Genomic DNA, 14,792 nt, shown 5'->3' with positions numbered 1-14,792 from the left:
AATGCATTGTTTCTGCTGTGAATTTACGTAATTGGCTGCCGAGGCATCAGAATTGAGTCTCATGCAGGCAAGCAGTGTTTTGCTGCTGCTGTGCCTCTCCACAGTATTGCTACCGACAGAGAGAACACTGTATTGTTAAGAGCCCTTTTTTGAAAAATGAACTGCTGGAAGCTGCAGCCGATAAGATAAAAAATTTAAACCCAATAATTCTCAACTGGAGGTACACTAATGTTTCAGAACATGAGCTTTACAGAGAAATAACATTTTGCATTAAATTATGAAAAAGTTAGGCTATTGGGTGGGCATGTGAATGTTAAGGGAATATTTTATTTGATAATTTTGCAAACATTATGGGAACATTACTTTAAATGTTCTGAAACAAGTAGTAACATTTTAAAAAACATTAGACAAATGTACAAATTTGTAGTAACAAAAGTTGAACAATATATAAATAACGTGCTAACATGTTTAGAACTTGAGATATCTCTGAAAGAACATTCTCTTAACATTACTCAAACAATATTTGCTCATAATTTTTGAGAGAACCAAGCCAGAACGTTTGAGAACATTCAGAAAGTTCTGAGAACATTTCCTATTAGCTGTCCTCAGGCAATTGGTTAAAGGAGACCCTATTTATTATTATATAAAAATGACATATACGTTTTATAAGGGTTATATGCAGACACAAATCACCATTAATTGTGTAAAGAGTGGCAATTAAGTAATAATATAAACTCATGTTTCTTGTGGTTAGAAAGTGTGTTCAATTCTGAGCAGTAAAAAGACCCTACATGTCCTCCATAGCTAGTTAAGCATCTCCAGTTAACGTTTGCAACAGTGAACTTTTCTCTGAGTATCTGTACACAGATAAAAACTGTAGGCCCACATAGATACATCCTAATCATAAATTCCATTCAGTAATGTGAGCAGTGATCATGCACTACAAAAAAACATGAGAACTGCCTCTTGTGAGATTAACAAAAGTGCAACACTTAAGAGCTAGACACCGATCTGCGCATGCGTGGAAGTGTGACGCCCTGTAGCCAATCAAAACTCGCGCTCTAAATTTTAAACTTTAACCGGAAGAAGCGATCATAACAAGAGAGCCACTGTAGTATCTCGTTCCTTTTTCTTTTTACTTTTAATATCACTCTCCATCTTCAAGAAAATGGATCTTGGTAGTGACGACCAGACCAAAATGTACTTTTATGAGAACAGACTTCAAACATTCGTTGGGTGGCCGTTTGAAGAGGGCTGCATTTGCACTCCAGAAAATGTGAGTGAACCCTTTGATCCAACAAGCCCGGGAATTTGTTTTGTAGGTGCTACAAAAAAGAAATGCAATGTTTTCCGCTTTATACATGCCTTTTTCTTCTATAGATGGCCAAAGCTGGATTTATTCACACCCCGTCGGAGAATAGTCCAGATATAGCTCAGTGTTTCTTCTGTCTGAAAGAGCTGGAAGGATGGGAACCTGAGGATGACCCTGAGTGAGTCCGTGTCTTTTAAACTTTCCACTACTGCATTATAGATCTGAGGGAGGCTTTGTCTCTGTAATGCAATAAGACCCGGATTTCAAGTCAGGGTTATTTGATTTAATAAATGTCATCAGCCCCCCCTAATGCGCATTTTGTTCCTTATGTGCTGTGTGTTTCTTGTATTATCAGGAAAGAGCATAAAACACATTCTTCCTCCTGTGATTTTATCTTGCTGAAGAAGGCAGTGGACAGTCTGACTGTGGAGGAGTTTCTGAAACTTCAGAAAGAGAGACAGAAGTTTATCATTGTAAGTATGAGCTCACTGACAGAACGTCGTCACATTCATTTATATAGCGCTTTACGCTTTTATAAGTGTAATTTATGAAACCAATTCAATTTCAGCTGTAAAGAAGCTCTACAGAACGTCATTGTTCAACTCGATTTAGTTTGTTTCAGTTCAGTTCAATAATTGTCAATTTTGTAAGGTTCATCAATTTATGAAACGCGTTCAATTCAGCTATAAGCATCTCTACAGAAGCCAATAGTGTCTTTATTCAGCTCATGTCTATTCAATTCAGCTCAATAACGGTGTCGATGTTGCAAAGTTAGTGTCATTATCCAGAGCAATTAAATCTATAATATTACTGAATTGTCTTTTAAACCCAAACTGAGCAAGCCAAAGGTGACGGTGGCAAGGAACCAAAACTCCATCAGGTGATAGTAGTGGAGAAACAAAAAAATCAAATACTTCCCTTGAGTCTGTATAACGTGTTTCTAAAACAACATTCCAATCAACCAATCAGATTTGAGGGACAAGTTTACCGTTTATGTGCATTTTAGGCTTACAACCAGGGTTTGGTGCTTCTACATCCGTGTTATTCACCTATCATTGGGTTAGGACTACATTAGTCTCACGTAACCAGACCTTCAGACTGACGGCAGAAGGTCTGGACTCTATCGCAGTTTTCATTGGCCAAGGACCGCCCAAGAGGACTTTTGACTGTCATGTAGAGCAACCATTCTCAGTTCGTATTGTTCAGCGTCATGTTTAGCAGGCGTGAAAATGTAAAGTCGATGTGCCCACAATAACAGACCGGCGTGCATGTAATCAATTATTCATTCAAGAATGTTTTGCAAGTTTACTCCAACACTGGAGCCGCGAACTTCTCATACTTTTGATAATCCAGTGTTTAGTTGATCCTGGTAAGCTCATTGTCACGGTTGTAAACACAACGCGTTCTTCTTCCACGAGGGGGCTTTGGACGGTTTCCAGGCGGACCGTTATAGAACGCAAAATGTGGCCCGTAGTGACCCGTAATGCATTATGCTAGGTAGGTAGGGCATGTGTATAATAATATTAGATATGTTCAGGAGATAAAGTCAAGTCTCAAATCCCTTTTGTTAATAGTTATGTATATTCTGCACTTTAGTTTTATAAACACTCTTACGGGACATTTAATTTATTTTATTTAAAATATGTATTATTTCTAGGGATTTCCTTGATCATGTAAACAATGAATGAACATTAAACAACTTTTAGACATGCTATTTTAAATGCCACTACATGTATTTTAATTAGATAAGACAGGGTGTCCGCGGATCCTTAAAAAGTCTTAAAACGTCTTAAATTTGATTTTTAAAATTTAAGGCCTTTAAAAGTCTTAAAAAGTCTTATTTTTACTTATGAAAGGTCTTAAATTTTCGATGGCAATTTGACTTAAACATATATATAAATGTTTTCTAAATTAGAACCATCTAATTAGCGTACTTTATTCTGTCTTTGTGGATTTGCTTGTTCACGTGACATTTCGCGTCATTCGCGCATTTCGCGGCAGCATTACGTCCGTCTCCTACAAAAAAAAAAAAAAAAGTTCCGTCTCCTACACGCGCGAAACAGGAGGAGAGAAGAAGCGAGTTGGTAAATGTCAGTTCAGTTCTAAGTTCAGTCTTTATGTGCGTAGTGGTGTGCAATGTGTATTGTCTACTGTTTTAACGATGTACGAGGCACTGTGTGAGCTGACATCGCTTTTGTCTGTCGTGCTTTCACTGCGTGATGTGTGCTGTTATAGGTAGGCTATGTTCCCAAATTAGTTTTTGTCTCATATTTATATCATATTATGTTGTTATCATAGACCTACAATATCACATCAGCAAGACTTCCGTTTTAAATTAACAATAAATTAACATTGTGAGTTAAATTTTATAAACGGTATTGTCAATATTGTTTGTTTTCCCTTTATTTCGCTGACGAGAATTTCAAAATGAAGCCATAGCAGAGTCTCAATGCAACAGATAGCGATGAGTTTTTGAATGGAATCCGCGTTTTGAACGAATCAATTTAATGATTCAATGAACATTCACTTGCTTCCCGAATGAATCAGCCGTTTGAACGAATCGGTTGAATGAATGACTCCCTCAACTCATTTATTAAAAACAGTGACTTGCCGCCACCTACTGGCAGCTTTAGTTTCATATTTAGAGTACTTTTTAATTAGAATGTTAAAATTAGAAATCAGTTCATATTTAACAATCTCATAGCTTTATTTATGCAATTGTAAATGCAGTGTACATTAATGCCAGATCTGATGCCGCCACCGTGTCACCTCTGCACTGCAAAGATGGATTTTGATTTAATGATTTAATTTTACTAGTAACAGTGGTATTGTGTAATTATTCTAATAAAATTTAATTTGAATGTTAGAATTTGACATAAAAGGTGATGCATACATCTACAAATGTCAATATATAGGTGAAAATGCCCCTGGAAATTAATTTAAGATGGCAAATATTACCCCTTAATAATTTTTTGAACTGACCACTGCATAGAATATCAAAAATATGAATATCTTCGTCAGTCAGCTGTCAACAACAGGCCTAAACCAGCCATGGCACCAAGCACAGAAACACAATCAGTAAAATATTATCTAATTATTACCAACAAAACTTTGAAAATATCGATCGAGACATATTTTGTCAATATTGCACACCCCCTAATGCATGGTATTAATTTTGATTTCTTCGGGTCTTAAAAAGGTCTTAAAAAGTCTTAAATTTGACTTTAAAAAATGTGCAGAAACCCTGTAAGAGTAACCTAGATTGTTGTATTTGATTTGTATTTTTCTTGTGACAAGGAAAAATGTCAACAAGTCGTTTTTTGCAGCTGAAATGCAACTTCCAAGATTCCATAGCTGAATATTATTAGATTTTTTTCCATTCACATGCTAAGAGTATGAATGATAAATTGTATGAATAACATGCTTTGTAAACTTTCAGAAAAAATCATGTGGCCACGCGATTGATAAATTTGAAGAGGCCGTGAAACTCAAGAGAACCAAGATCATCCACACGGCAATGGGGGAGGAATGAAGAGGTTCAGTGAGGGTTACGCGGACACCATTTTGGTCCATTTCTTTTCTTTCTTTTGTATGTCATACAAAATGTATATTCTCTTTTTAAATGTTACCTGTGATGAAATCTTTATCCTGTCTCTTGTTGAAGTTGATCTTATTACACACATTCTTCCTACTTTTATAGTATTTATTTTAAATGAGCTTAATAAAAAGACTCTCCCGTGCTCTGGAACATGTTTTCAGTCTCATGTCTTATTCTTTCAATTTTTTTGTCTGTTCTGTCAGTATAAAAACTGAAGTAAAAATGGCAAGTTATTGTAGCTGTAACAGAATTCTTTTGGGAAATATTATGGTATGGAAAAGTCCATATTAAGAATATGGTAACTACTTTGTATTTCTCCTTAATGCTCTGCTCTGAAATATTACATGGGCTAAATTGCTTTTAGTTTAAAAGAAAAAAGTGCCACATCACAGCTCCAAAATTTATTAACAAGCCCTCAGTGCTAATAAAGCACTAATAGAGCAGTGGGGTGCCTTCTTGCTTTATTGTTGTTTTTTGGTTGAGCAATCACTTTTCGGTGATTTCCGTGCTTTTATTTTTGTCCTAATTGCTTTTAGTGACACTAATCTTAAAAAAAAAAAAAAATTCTCAACCCAGTAATCATTGATTACTGGAACTATCATTAAAATTAAGTGTGGAAAGACTATATGTATCCGTATTTTTCATTTATGGTTACAAAAAAGATGGATGGATAATGTCATGAAGGGTGTTGGTTATGCACTATACGTCATGTTTCCTCTGTACCAGTCATGCGTAATCTTGCGCTCAGTGTTAGTTGGAGTCAGACTGCACACACCGTTGAGGAATAAATGTCCAACCAACCTTTTCTCTTAAAACCACACAACTTTTCTTTTTCCACACAACTATTAACACCTTGCATGTCAGCATACGTTGTCGACATCTTGAATGGACAGTCAACATCACTTATTCCAGCGCGTGTGATTTATTCCATCAGCTCCTGGGATCCTTCACTTCAGCATCTGATCGCGTGGCAAAGCAAATGGCATGGTTTTCAGCTTAGTTTCTGTGTTGTCCTGAATCGGAATCGCAAATATACTGTACGATATGAAAATTACATTCGGTTTCGTGGTCGTCAGCGGGGGCTTAACTGGTATTCTTAGTTTCAGCTGTTTAGCGCTCGCCATTGGAACTGAATACTGGTACATCATTGAAGACAAGCGCGCGAACCACACTGACCCGGCGCGCAGTAACTCTGGACTTTGGGGAGTTACAGATGGTATGGTGAACATTTTCATTATGTCTTTACCCATGAGAAGCTTTGAATGAACTCTGATCGTAGCCCGATTCATTTTTTGAATAGATGCATTTGTAACATCTTGGGCTTTTACTGGTGCGTAGTCCACTGACCGTTCGTTTGACCAATGAATTTCCAGGACCTTTTCTGTCATAACTGAAGAAGTAGCCATACAAATAATTTCACAGAGATTGCACCCACAGAATAATTTCTGCACCCTGGTGATTTGTTTTGTGTTTCTGACTGTAGATGTCCAAAGTCATACAGAAGGCACTGGATATTCAGAATCAGAAAGGCAGATGGAAAGTAAGTGTTATCTTTTTCATAAACACAATGACCATAACTCCCTCTAAACTCTGCTTATTGTACTGCAATGAATGTTCCATCATGAAATATCAGGCTATAGGCTATCAGTATCATTGAGCCATGCATAAGATGTTAGTTGGTGTTTTTATAAGCCATTTCTCTGTATGACATAACAGCTACAATTTACTTAATTCAGTCATGCATAACGTGATTGCCATCTTACTGCCTCTGAGTCTGGTGATGCTGGTGTTTGGAGGTATCTGCGGTCTCGTCAGTTCCCTAGCCAGAAGCCGGACACTCCTGATCGGATCCACTTCATATTTCCTCCTCTGCAGTAAGTCTGACCCACTGAATGCCATGGTTCGCTCAGTAAACAAACCGGAGAGGTGTCCAGGGTGGCGTGGCACTGTGCTAGTAATACACACAGTGCAGTCACAGTGTCATAAGTTATAGTATAGGAATGTTTAGCTAATGTTTTTAATGTGAAATATTGAAGAACTCATGGTTATCACTTCTACCTCACCATATCACACCACATGAATGCCTGGCAAGATGTGCTGACTACTTTTTTAAAACACATTTCACACTGTGCAACTACATTTGACAGATTTTGTGCCTCATAAAGCATGCTATCCATGTTTTAAAGGTACAGTAAGTGAATTCTGTGAAACGCTGTTGAAAGTGGATCGGATAGAGCTCCACAACACACTTGTAGCCAATCAGCAGTAGGAGGGGTATATACTCATGATGGGGGAGTTTTGAGTGTCATTGTTTGTCTGGAGCTGGGGCCTATACCATGATGGTTGTTGAACAAACGCAGGGTTACAGTCGACAAGTCGACAAAACCAAACCAATTCAATCAGGCTTTGTTGGTACCATGACGCTGATCATCAACTTCTCCTCTTTTAGATCAGGCTTTGAGCCTGAGTTCATGGAGCGCATGCACATGAAAGCGTGACATCAGTATCGAACAGCCAATCACATGTCTTAAAACCGAGAGAAACTGCGATTCACTTCTCACGAGAGAATCAGCGAGATTCATTTCTCTCTTCTGCCGAAGATTAAGAGATTTAAGAATATGAATAAATGCATTTACACAGCATGAGGAAAATATCTTGCTATATCAATGCAAGTGAAAGTTGTGAGGTTAGTTTATATAGTTGATAATATATGTATAGGTATACAGAGACTCGGACATGTAAGCTCACATGTAGTCATTTTTAAAGCTTTATCTACCGATTCCAAATCTTATTTATATTACATATTATCTGTATATGATTATGTTCATTTAATCTAAATGTTTAATAATAATTTTTAAACTAAAATTTCTCATGTGTAATGGATAATTAATATAGGCTAATATATAAAAATGATATAAATAAAATAAAATAATTATAATAAATAATTATTGCTAAAAGCCAATTTTGTCTTTAAAAACCTTTTGCTATGTAGTGACCTTTAATTTGGAGCAAGACTAACATTACTGAATTAGAGATTTGTAACTTTGCTCAAAGCTGATTTGCGATCTCTTACGCAGGTTAGCCGTGGAGTGTAAGTTACTATGCCGATGAACGCTGCTAAACCCCAGGGTTGACGCGAACTAAACTGAAACATACCTGGCTATCCACCTTAACCGTCTTCATGGTACCGGCTCCTGGTGTGCTGCTGGCGACTAACAACACACTCTTGCTTGTATACTCCAATGTACTGTATGTTTATCTTTTGTTCTTCCTTGTATTTCGTTCATCATCCTCACTTGTCATCCTATCATGCTTCAGCTATGATAAAGAGACATCCTCTCTTCTTGTATTTTGGGGGCCGAGCAATGAAGGGTGTTTGAATGTTTATTTGGGCTGATTTCAAATATCAACTGTGTTTCTCAGAAATCGCTTACTGCACATTTAACTTGAAAAATTTCTGTTTTAACTGCAGGTTGGACAAATTGTCAGAACACCAGGCTTGTCCCCACTACATTTTGAAAGCTGCTTTTCTGTTAAAATAGCTTTAGATAATATGGGTGTTTCACATAAATTAACTTTTTTTTTTTATTTGCCAGCCGGAAAGCTTTTTTAAAATATTATTTTTTACAAAAGTTTCATGGCCCCAGAATATTTAGTTGTATGAATATCTGAACATGCAATATATCAAAAGAAAGAACAGACCCTCTGCTTTAAAAAAAAAATCTGTTGTATTCTAGCTTTGTATTCTTTTTTATCAACCCTTGAATGTGGGTAAGTTTCATTTTAAAAAAAGCAACATTTTGAGCAAAAGACCACGTCTGGATCGGATTCAGAACGATGATCAAAACATAGAGGAAGTAGATCGAGTCCATCAACACCCTTAAAGCTTGCACAGTCCTATAGCCCGTCCTGGGTCGACATTCCATTCGGTGACATTAGGCAGTTTTCATTTGTATGCCGTTTAATGTTTAATGTTGATGATGTTATTTTACATAATGCATCTGCTAACATACTGTATGATATCGCTTGTTTCTGCTTCTTCTTCACATGTCTTTTGATTGGAGATTATACTCTTTCAGAAGATGCTCTCTCAGAAAAAAAGGTACAAAAGCTGTCACTGGGACAGTACCCTTCAAAAGGGTTCTAATATGTACCATTTAGGTACTAATATGTACATGTTTGGTACCAATATGTACACGTTTGGTACCGATATGTACCTTTGAGGGACTTAAATGCACTCTTTAGGTACAAAGGTGTACCTTTTGAAAAGGTACCGCCACAGTGACAGCTTTTGTACCTTTTTTTCTGAGAGTGTACCGTATAACAGTGAAAACACGAAAAGCGGGAAATTTCTCTTAATGACGGGGAAAGAGTTAAATCATAATTAAAGGATACATTTAAACACTTGCTGCCACCTACTGGTGTAATTATGTGGGTGGGACTAATGCATGGGTGGTAATCCAATTGACTAGTGCTCACCAATTTCAGCAAATCTCTTTGGGTGAACGCAAACAACATTAATTAACATTCATGAGCCCAACAACAGCCTGCTTGTCATTAGTGTGACGTCATGCATTGACAACATGCTATATACATGCAAGAAGAAGTGAGCAAAAGGAGAAGTCTTTGAGTTCTTTTTGTTAAACAGATCAAACATTTTACATTTAAGTAACTTTTAGCATGTTCTCTGAAGACTGATGTTGTGCAACACAGGTAAACAAAGTTCACGCATTTGGTTGTGCAGTTCTCTGAATGACATTCAAAAACTGGAAAGCTAAAGGCATAATTCACCAAGAGTAATTGTTATGTCAGAGTCTTATGGGACTGAAGTTATTGCGTTTCATCGTTTTCCTCTCATGTAATTGATAGGATAATAGAGAATGTCCCCCCAGCTGTGATTGAAATCGGCAATCTTGAGGTGAAAGGGAAAGGTGAAACCAAAAAAGATCTGGGTAGATTTATGTGAAGGATAATACAGCCACCAGTTATTCTAACCATGCATCAGTCTCGCTATCCACACATCATAGTATTGCTTTTGTTCTTCAGACAGTAAACACATGTATAAGAAGAAGAAAATAAAACAGAATAACAATAATGCTGAGTGCAACCAGAGCTCATTTCCTGAGACCCCTGCAAGAAATCCCAAAGCAACTTAAGTATCACAGGCAGAAGAATTTAGCTTTGATCTTCGTACATGCACACACAGACACAGCTGGTTTGCTCTTTACTGCGACACCAAACAGCATCTCACAGCCTGTCCTCTAACTATGTAGCATGAAGGCATATGACTTGAATAAAGGTTTCCTTAAAGGAGCCAGCCAATGATTCCCAGTATTTACCAGTGTGGTAATAAAGAGCGCATGGCAAGAGTTTAACACGGTGAAGCCTGGAATGTAAATGAGAGGGTAAAATCGTGGCATTGTTCTTGTTTCTTACTTATTTTGTTATATTATTACATCAGAGAATTTCACATGGTGTCAATGGTCTTCCGCTCATAAGATGAAAAATCAGTGCATCTATTCACCAGGCTGTGACTTGTGACAGACACAGTGCTATATAAAAATAATCAGTAGTTTCTGGAGAGTACAGACTGTTTGTTCTAAATGAACCGGCAAATGTAAGATCAAAAACAAGTCAGTCTGTTCCTGTCTAGACTCTTAGCCATGCTAATTAGAAAATCTCTGTTTATTGGCTCTTAATTTTATGTGCATATTATGGCTGGTGGAAATCCATTCTCATTTTGTCGGTGTTTAATTAGATGTGATTTTTGCTGCTGTGTATCCACATCAGCACATTCTGTTTTAATGAAGATTTGGTAATAATGGCTCACGCCTTGGAATCATCAGGCGCACCAGGGTGCCACAGGAAGCTAGTTTGACTTCCTCCCTATTTACATCGCTGATGCTTTTCATAATTCTGAGAGAGCGGATGCTGTAGACTATAGTCGTGTGTTTATGGCTCTGTGCTTACAGTAAGAGCAGTGTTTCTCTGGGAGGAGAATGTTTTCGTGTTAAGTTCTGGTTCAGTTGATCACAGAAAAAAAGACAAATAGTTTTTGGCAGCTTAAAATATGGGTTTATCAAACTAAATCACTTACATAATGCAAACATTATGCGAGTGGGAATAAGATCACTGGATCCAGATCATTTAGCACAGGCGAAAATATGTTACAGTCATTTAAAACTGAAGTAAAAGCTTTCATAGCAGCATATCAGATCCGCCAAGATAACTCCCATGCTTATCAATAATTGCTGTTTAAATCTATTCCAAGAGTTGTCATGATTGAACTAGACTTTTCAGAGACATTTCTTTTTAAACATAAACTATGGACATCAACATTTGACAACCAAGTACTTTTGTGTTCATTTTGTAAACCATATATTGTTTTATAGTTTCAACTAATAATTATCATAATTTTTCTAATGCCATTGCATTCATATATTTTTAAGTGTAAATTAATTGTCTGATTACTTATTGAGGCCACTCTATCTAAGTAAGCTACACTTAAAAATATATGAATATAGCAAAATATTCCTTAATGTCCTTAAAGGGACATGGTGATGGAACAAAAAAGAGCTGGGAGGAAAAAACATATGTGACCCTGGACCACAAAACCAGTCACAAGTCGCACAGGTATATTTGTGCAATGCTCACAACCAATTCATACGAATTCGTACGACCTCACTCGTACGAATTTGTAAGATTTGTCTAAACCCACGTGATGGGTAGGTTTAGGGGCAGGGTCAGGGGTAGGTCATTGGCCAATTCGTAAAATATGTATGATTTAGCAAAAATCTTACGAATTCGTACGAGTGAGGTCGTATGAATTCGTACGAATTAGCCACCTCGTAGAATTCGTACGAATTGCCGTGAGATCAGGCTGGTTTGTGACAATAGGCAACAATATATTGATTTACATTGATTTGATTTATATACAATACAAAATTATAGATTTTTCTTTTACGCCAAAAATCATGAGGATATTAAGTAAAGATCATGTTCCATGAAGATATTTTGTGAATATCCTACCGTAAATATATAAAACATTTATTTTTGTGAGTGAATGCAGCACAATCGCGAACATAAATGCACAACTTTAAAGGCGATTTTCTCAATGTTTCGATTTTTTGGCACCCTCAGATTCCAGATGTTCAAATAGCCAAATATTGTCCAATCCTAACAAACCATACATTAATGGAAAGCTTATTTATTCAGCTTTCATATGATGTATAAATCTCAATTTCAAAATTGTGACTGGTTTTGTGGTCCAGGGTCACATATTTCAATGCATTTGCGTTCCCCCGAGAAACCTTTGAGTTCTTTGCGAGTACACAGTTTCTCTGGACAATGCAATACATTTTCGGGAGAATGCAAAAGCATCGACTTATAATTTTCACTCACATGTCATATTTTTTTTCCATCACCATGCTCTTTTAGGGGCTCTGTAAATATCAAATTTTTAAAAGAAAGATAGCACAAATTCACTTTTCAAGCTAAATATTTCACAAAAATAAGTTGTTATACAAAATGCCAGCACATCAGAGTCTTTAAATGTATTATTCATGACTGAATATAGATAAATGTGGCAATAATAAAACCACCCCAGCCCACACGCAACAAATGTTCTGTCAACTACTTGTCATTGATTTAAAGAAATTGCCAAGAAGCATAATAATAACTGGATTTTAACGTTAGATCTGCTGAATCAAGGCTGATTGTTGTCGATTAAAATTCATTTTTAGCCCACAGCTAAATGTTTGCTGTCTTTTAAAAATCCATCAACAAAGCAAAACGAATGTCTTGCAACCTCTGATAGAACAACAAGGTGCTGTCTAAAAAATGATGCTTAATTGGTTTTGTTTGTGTGTGTGCATTGATGCGTGCTTGTGCATGTGTTTTCTCAGGTCTTCTCACTCTCTCTGGGGTGAGCTTGTACATCATGTACTCTCAGAAGGCTCTGGAAGAGACTGAGAGGCGGATGGGCCGCGAGCAGATGGCTCAAGTGTACACATCATACGGGTGGTCTATGGGCATGGCCTGGATCTCCTTTCTTCTGGAGGTGATCACTGGCCTTCTTCTACTGCTGGCTGCCAGGCTGGTGCCTTTAACTCAGTATGAAGAGTCTGTTGCTCCCATATAGAGCAGGTTCGTTGAACAATACATGTCCATTTCAGGCAAGAGACAGTATTTGTCCAGGTAAAAATGCAGAACCTACACAGTTTGCACACACCTATTTATTTCTATTATGGGTTTTCCACATTCTAGAAGAATAGTTAAGTCATTAAAACCATAATTAACACAAATGGAAGTAAACTGAAATAAAAAAAAAGGGTTGTGAAGATATTCATACATAAGAACAATTTGTTAATTTCAAACACTTAAAATCATGAGAAACGTTTCTTTTGAGCAGTCGTGTAGACAACCAAATTGCCCTTGCAAAATGGAACTATCTGCATAAGTCTGTTATGTAAATTTAATTTTTACATCTTTTGTAGATAACTGCTACTGTAATTGCTAGTAAATTTCATGTTTGCTTCTCTGATGTATTCTCTTTTATGCTGGGCTCCTGTTTTCCAGTATTCGTATTTGCTGCTTTTATCTTCCTGTTATTATCCTTGATTTCACATTATGAGTGGAGCGTGTAAAAGGAAGCATGACGTAACTGTATATGATTTACAGCAGTGCATTGTTCATTAAATATGTGTAGTGTATGAAAAGGCCTTTCTGAAAGATATCCATTTAACTTCTGCTATTTGATTCGCTTTATATCTTCTTTGATGTTTTAAATGGCTTCATATTTCATAATAGTGAGCTTTGCATCTGATGTGTAATTTATTTACATGGGTCAGACTGTCCTTTTTAGAAACTGTGCTAAGATGGATCAAATATAATCAAAGTTATTTCCCTCCTCACATTTCTAGCAATTAAACAAATTTAATATGCAGTGCCAATATAGAGACATTCCACAATCCCTGGGACTTTGAATGTCTTGTGAATGGTGTTGTTCTTGTAAATACTGTTATCGTAAACAATGTTTTCTCATTTATATTTGTGTTTCTTGATTGTTTTGCACTTTAACTTGATTAGTAGCTGCTGTTGTTTGTCGTATAGACAGCTTTCTGTCTCAAAGAGATAGTGCTTTATGAAAATCTCTGTTGACTATTATTCTGATTTTGGCTTATGGCAACAGTGAGAAACATTATGCTTTTTTGATATCTGTCAAGATTAAAGCCTAACTGAATTGTCTTGTAGATAATGGTTGTTTGGATATTGTAAATTCTGGATATGACCCTTTTTACTTTGGCTTTGCAAAACTGTATAACGGTGCATCAGAAGACTGGGAAAACATCTGACTTGCAGAAAAATAATAATAATATATCAGGGACAACTGTAATATTTCAAATTTTTTGTGTACACTCTAATTTTGATTACATAGAAACAGCTTTAAACAAATCAACAACAGAAGAACAAATGTGAGTCACAGTCGCGACTCAAATAAATGAAGGTGCTTTTGGCTTTTTTCTGAATTTATTATAAATCATAAAGATTGTAATGTGTCAGGGGTCTGCTTTAACACTCTCAGGGTGACAAGCTCCAGCGGAGGCAAGAAATCAGAATCATTCAAGTTCACTGTCAGGTGTGGAAAGAAAATTGAACAAGTGTTTGATTAGACTGACTTTTGGATTCAAGCTATAAATATTGGTCTTGGTGCTTCTTACCAAACTGAAACTCATTATTGTTCATATGCCTTATTAGTATTGGAGAGATTTCAGGCTGGTCTGAAAGGACAGATTTCCAAATTACTGCATCCCAAACAGATGTAAATGTTTTTTGTTGAATTATTCACAACCTATAAATTATGTTTTGTTGCCGTGCTTTTTT

At 36.5% G+C, this 14,792-nt stretch overlaps 2 protein-coding genes across 2 annotated transcripts; both read left to right on the top strand.

Annotated features, from left to right (window-relative positions):
- The first annotated feature begins 1,056 nt into the window (after nt 1-1,056).
- On the top strand, nt 1,057-5,527 carry birc5a (baculoviral IAP repeat containing 5a). The gene is made up of 4 exons (XM_079851045.1): nt 1,057-1,276; nt 1,381-1,490; nt 1,668-1,785; nt 4,752-5,527. Exons 1-4 carry the CDS (start codon nt 1,169-1,171, stop codon nt 4,842-4,844), a joined length of 429 nt encoding a protein of 142 aa, XP_079707171.1. The 5' UTR covers nt 1,057-1,168; the 3' UTR covers nt 4,845-5,527.
- Nucleotides 5,528-5,652: 125 nt separating this feature from the next.
- tmem235b (transmembrane protein 235b) lies at nt 5,653-14,160 on the top strand. The gene is made up of 4 exons (XM_079850660.1): nt 5,653-6,126; nt 6,394-6,450; nt 6,647-6,784; nt 12,815-14,160. Exons 1-4 carry the CDS (start codon nt 5,955-5,957, stop codon nt 13,048-13,050), a joined length of 603 nt encoding a protein of 200 aa, XP_079706786.1. The 5' UTR covers nt 5,653-5,954; the 3' UTR covers nt 13,051-14,160.
- The last annotated feature ends 632 nt before the right edge of the window (nt 14,161-14,792 follow it).

This window comes from Squalius cephalus (genome assembly GCF_949319135.1).
Source record: "Squalius cephalus genome assembly, chromosome: 19".
Classification (NCBI taxonomy): Eukaryota; Metazoa; Chordata; class Actinopteri; order Cypriniformes; family Leuciscidae; genus Squalius; species Squalius cephalus.
Note: the sequence above shows the minus strand (reverse complement) of the source record. Positions and strands in the feature narration are given on the sequence as shown.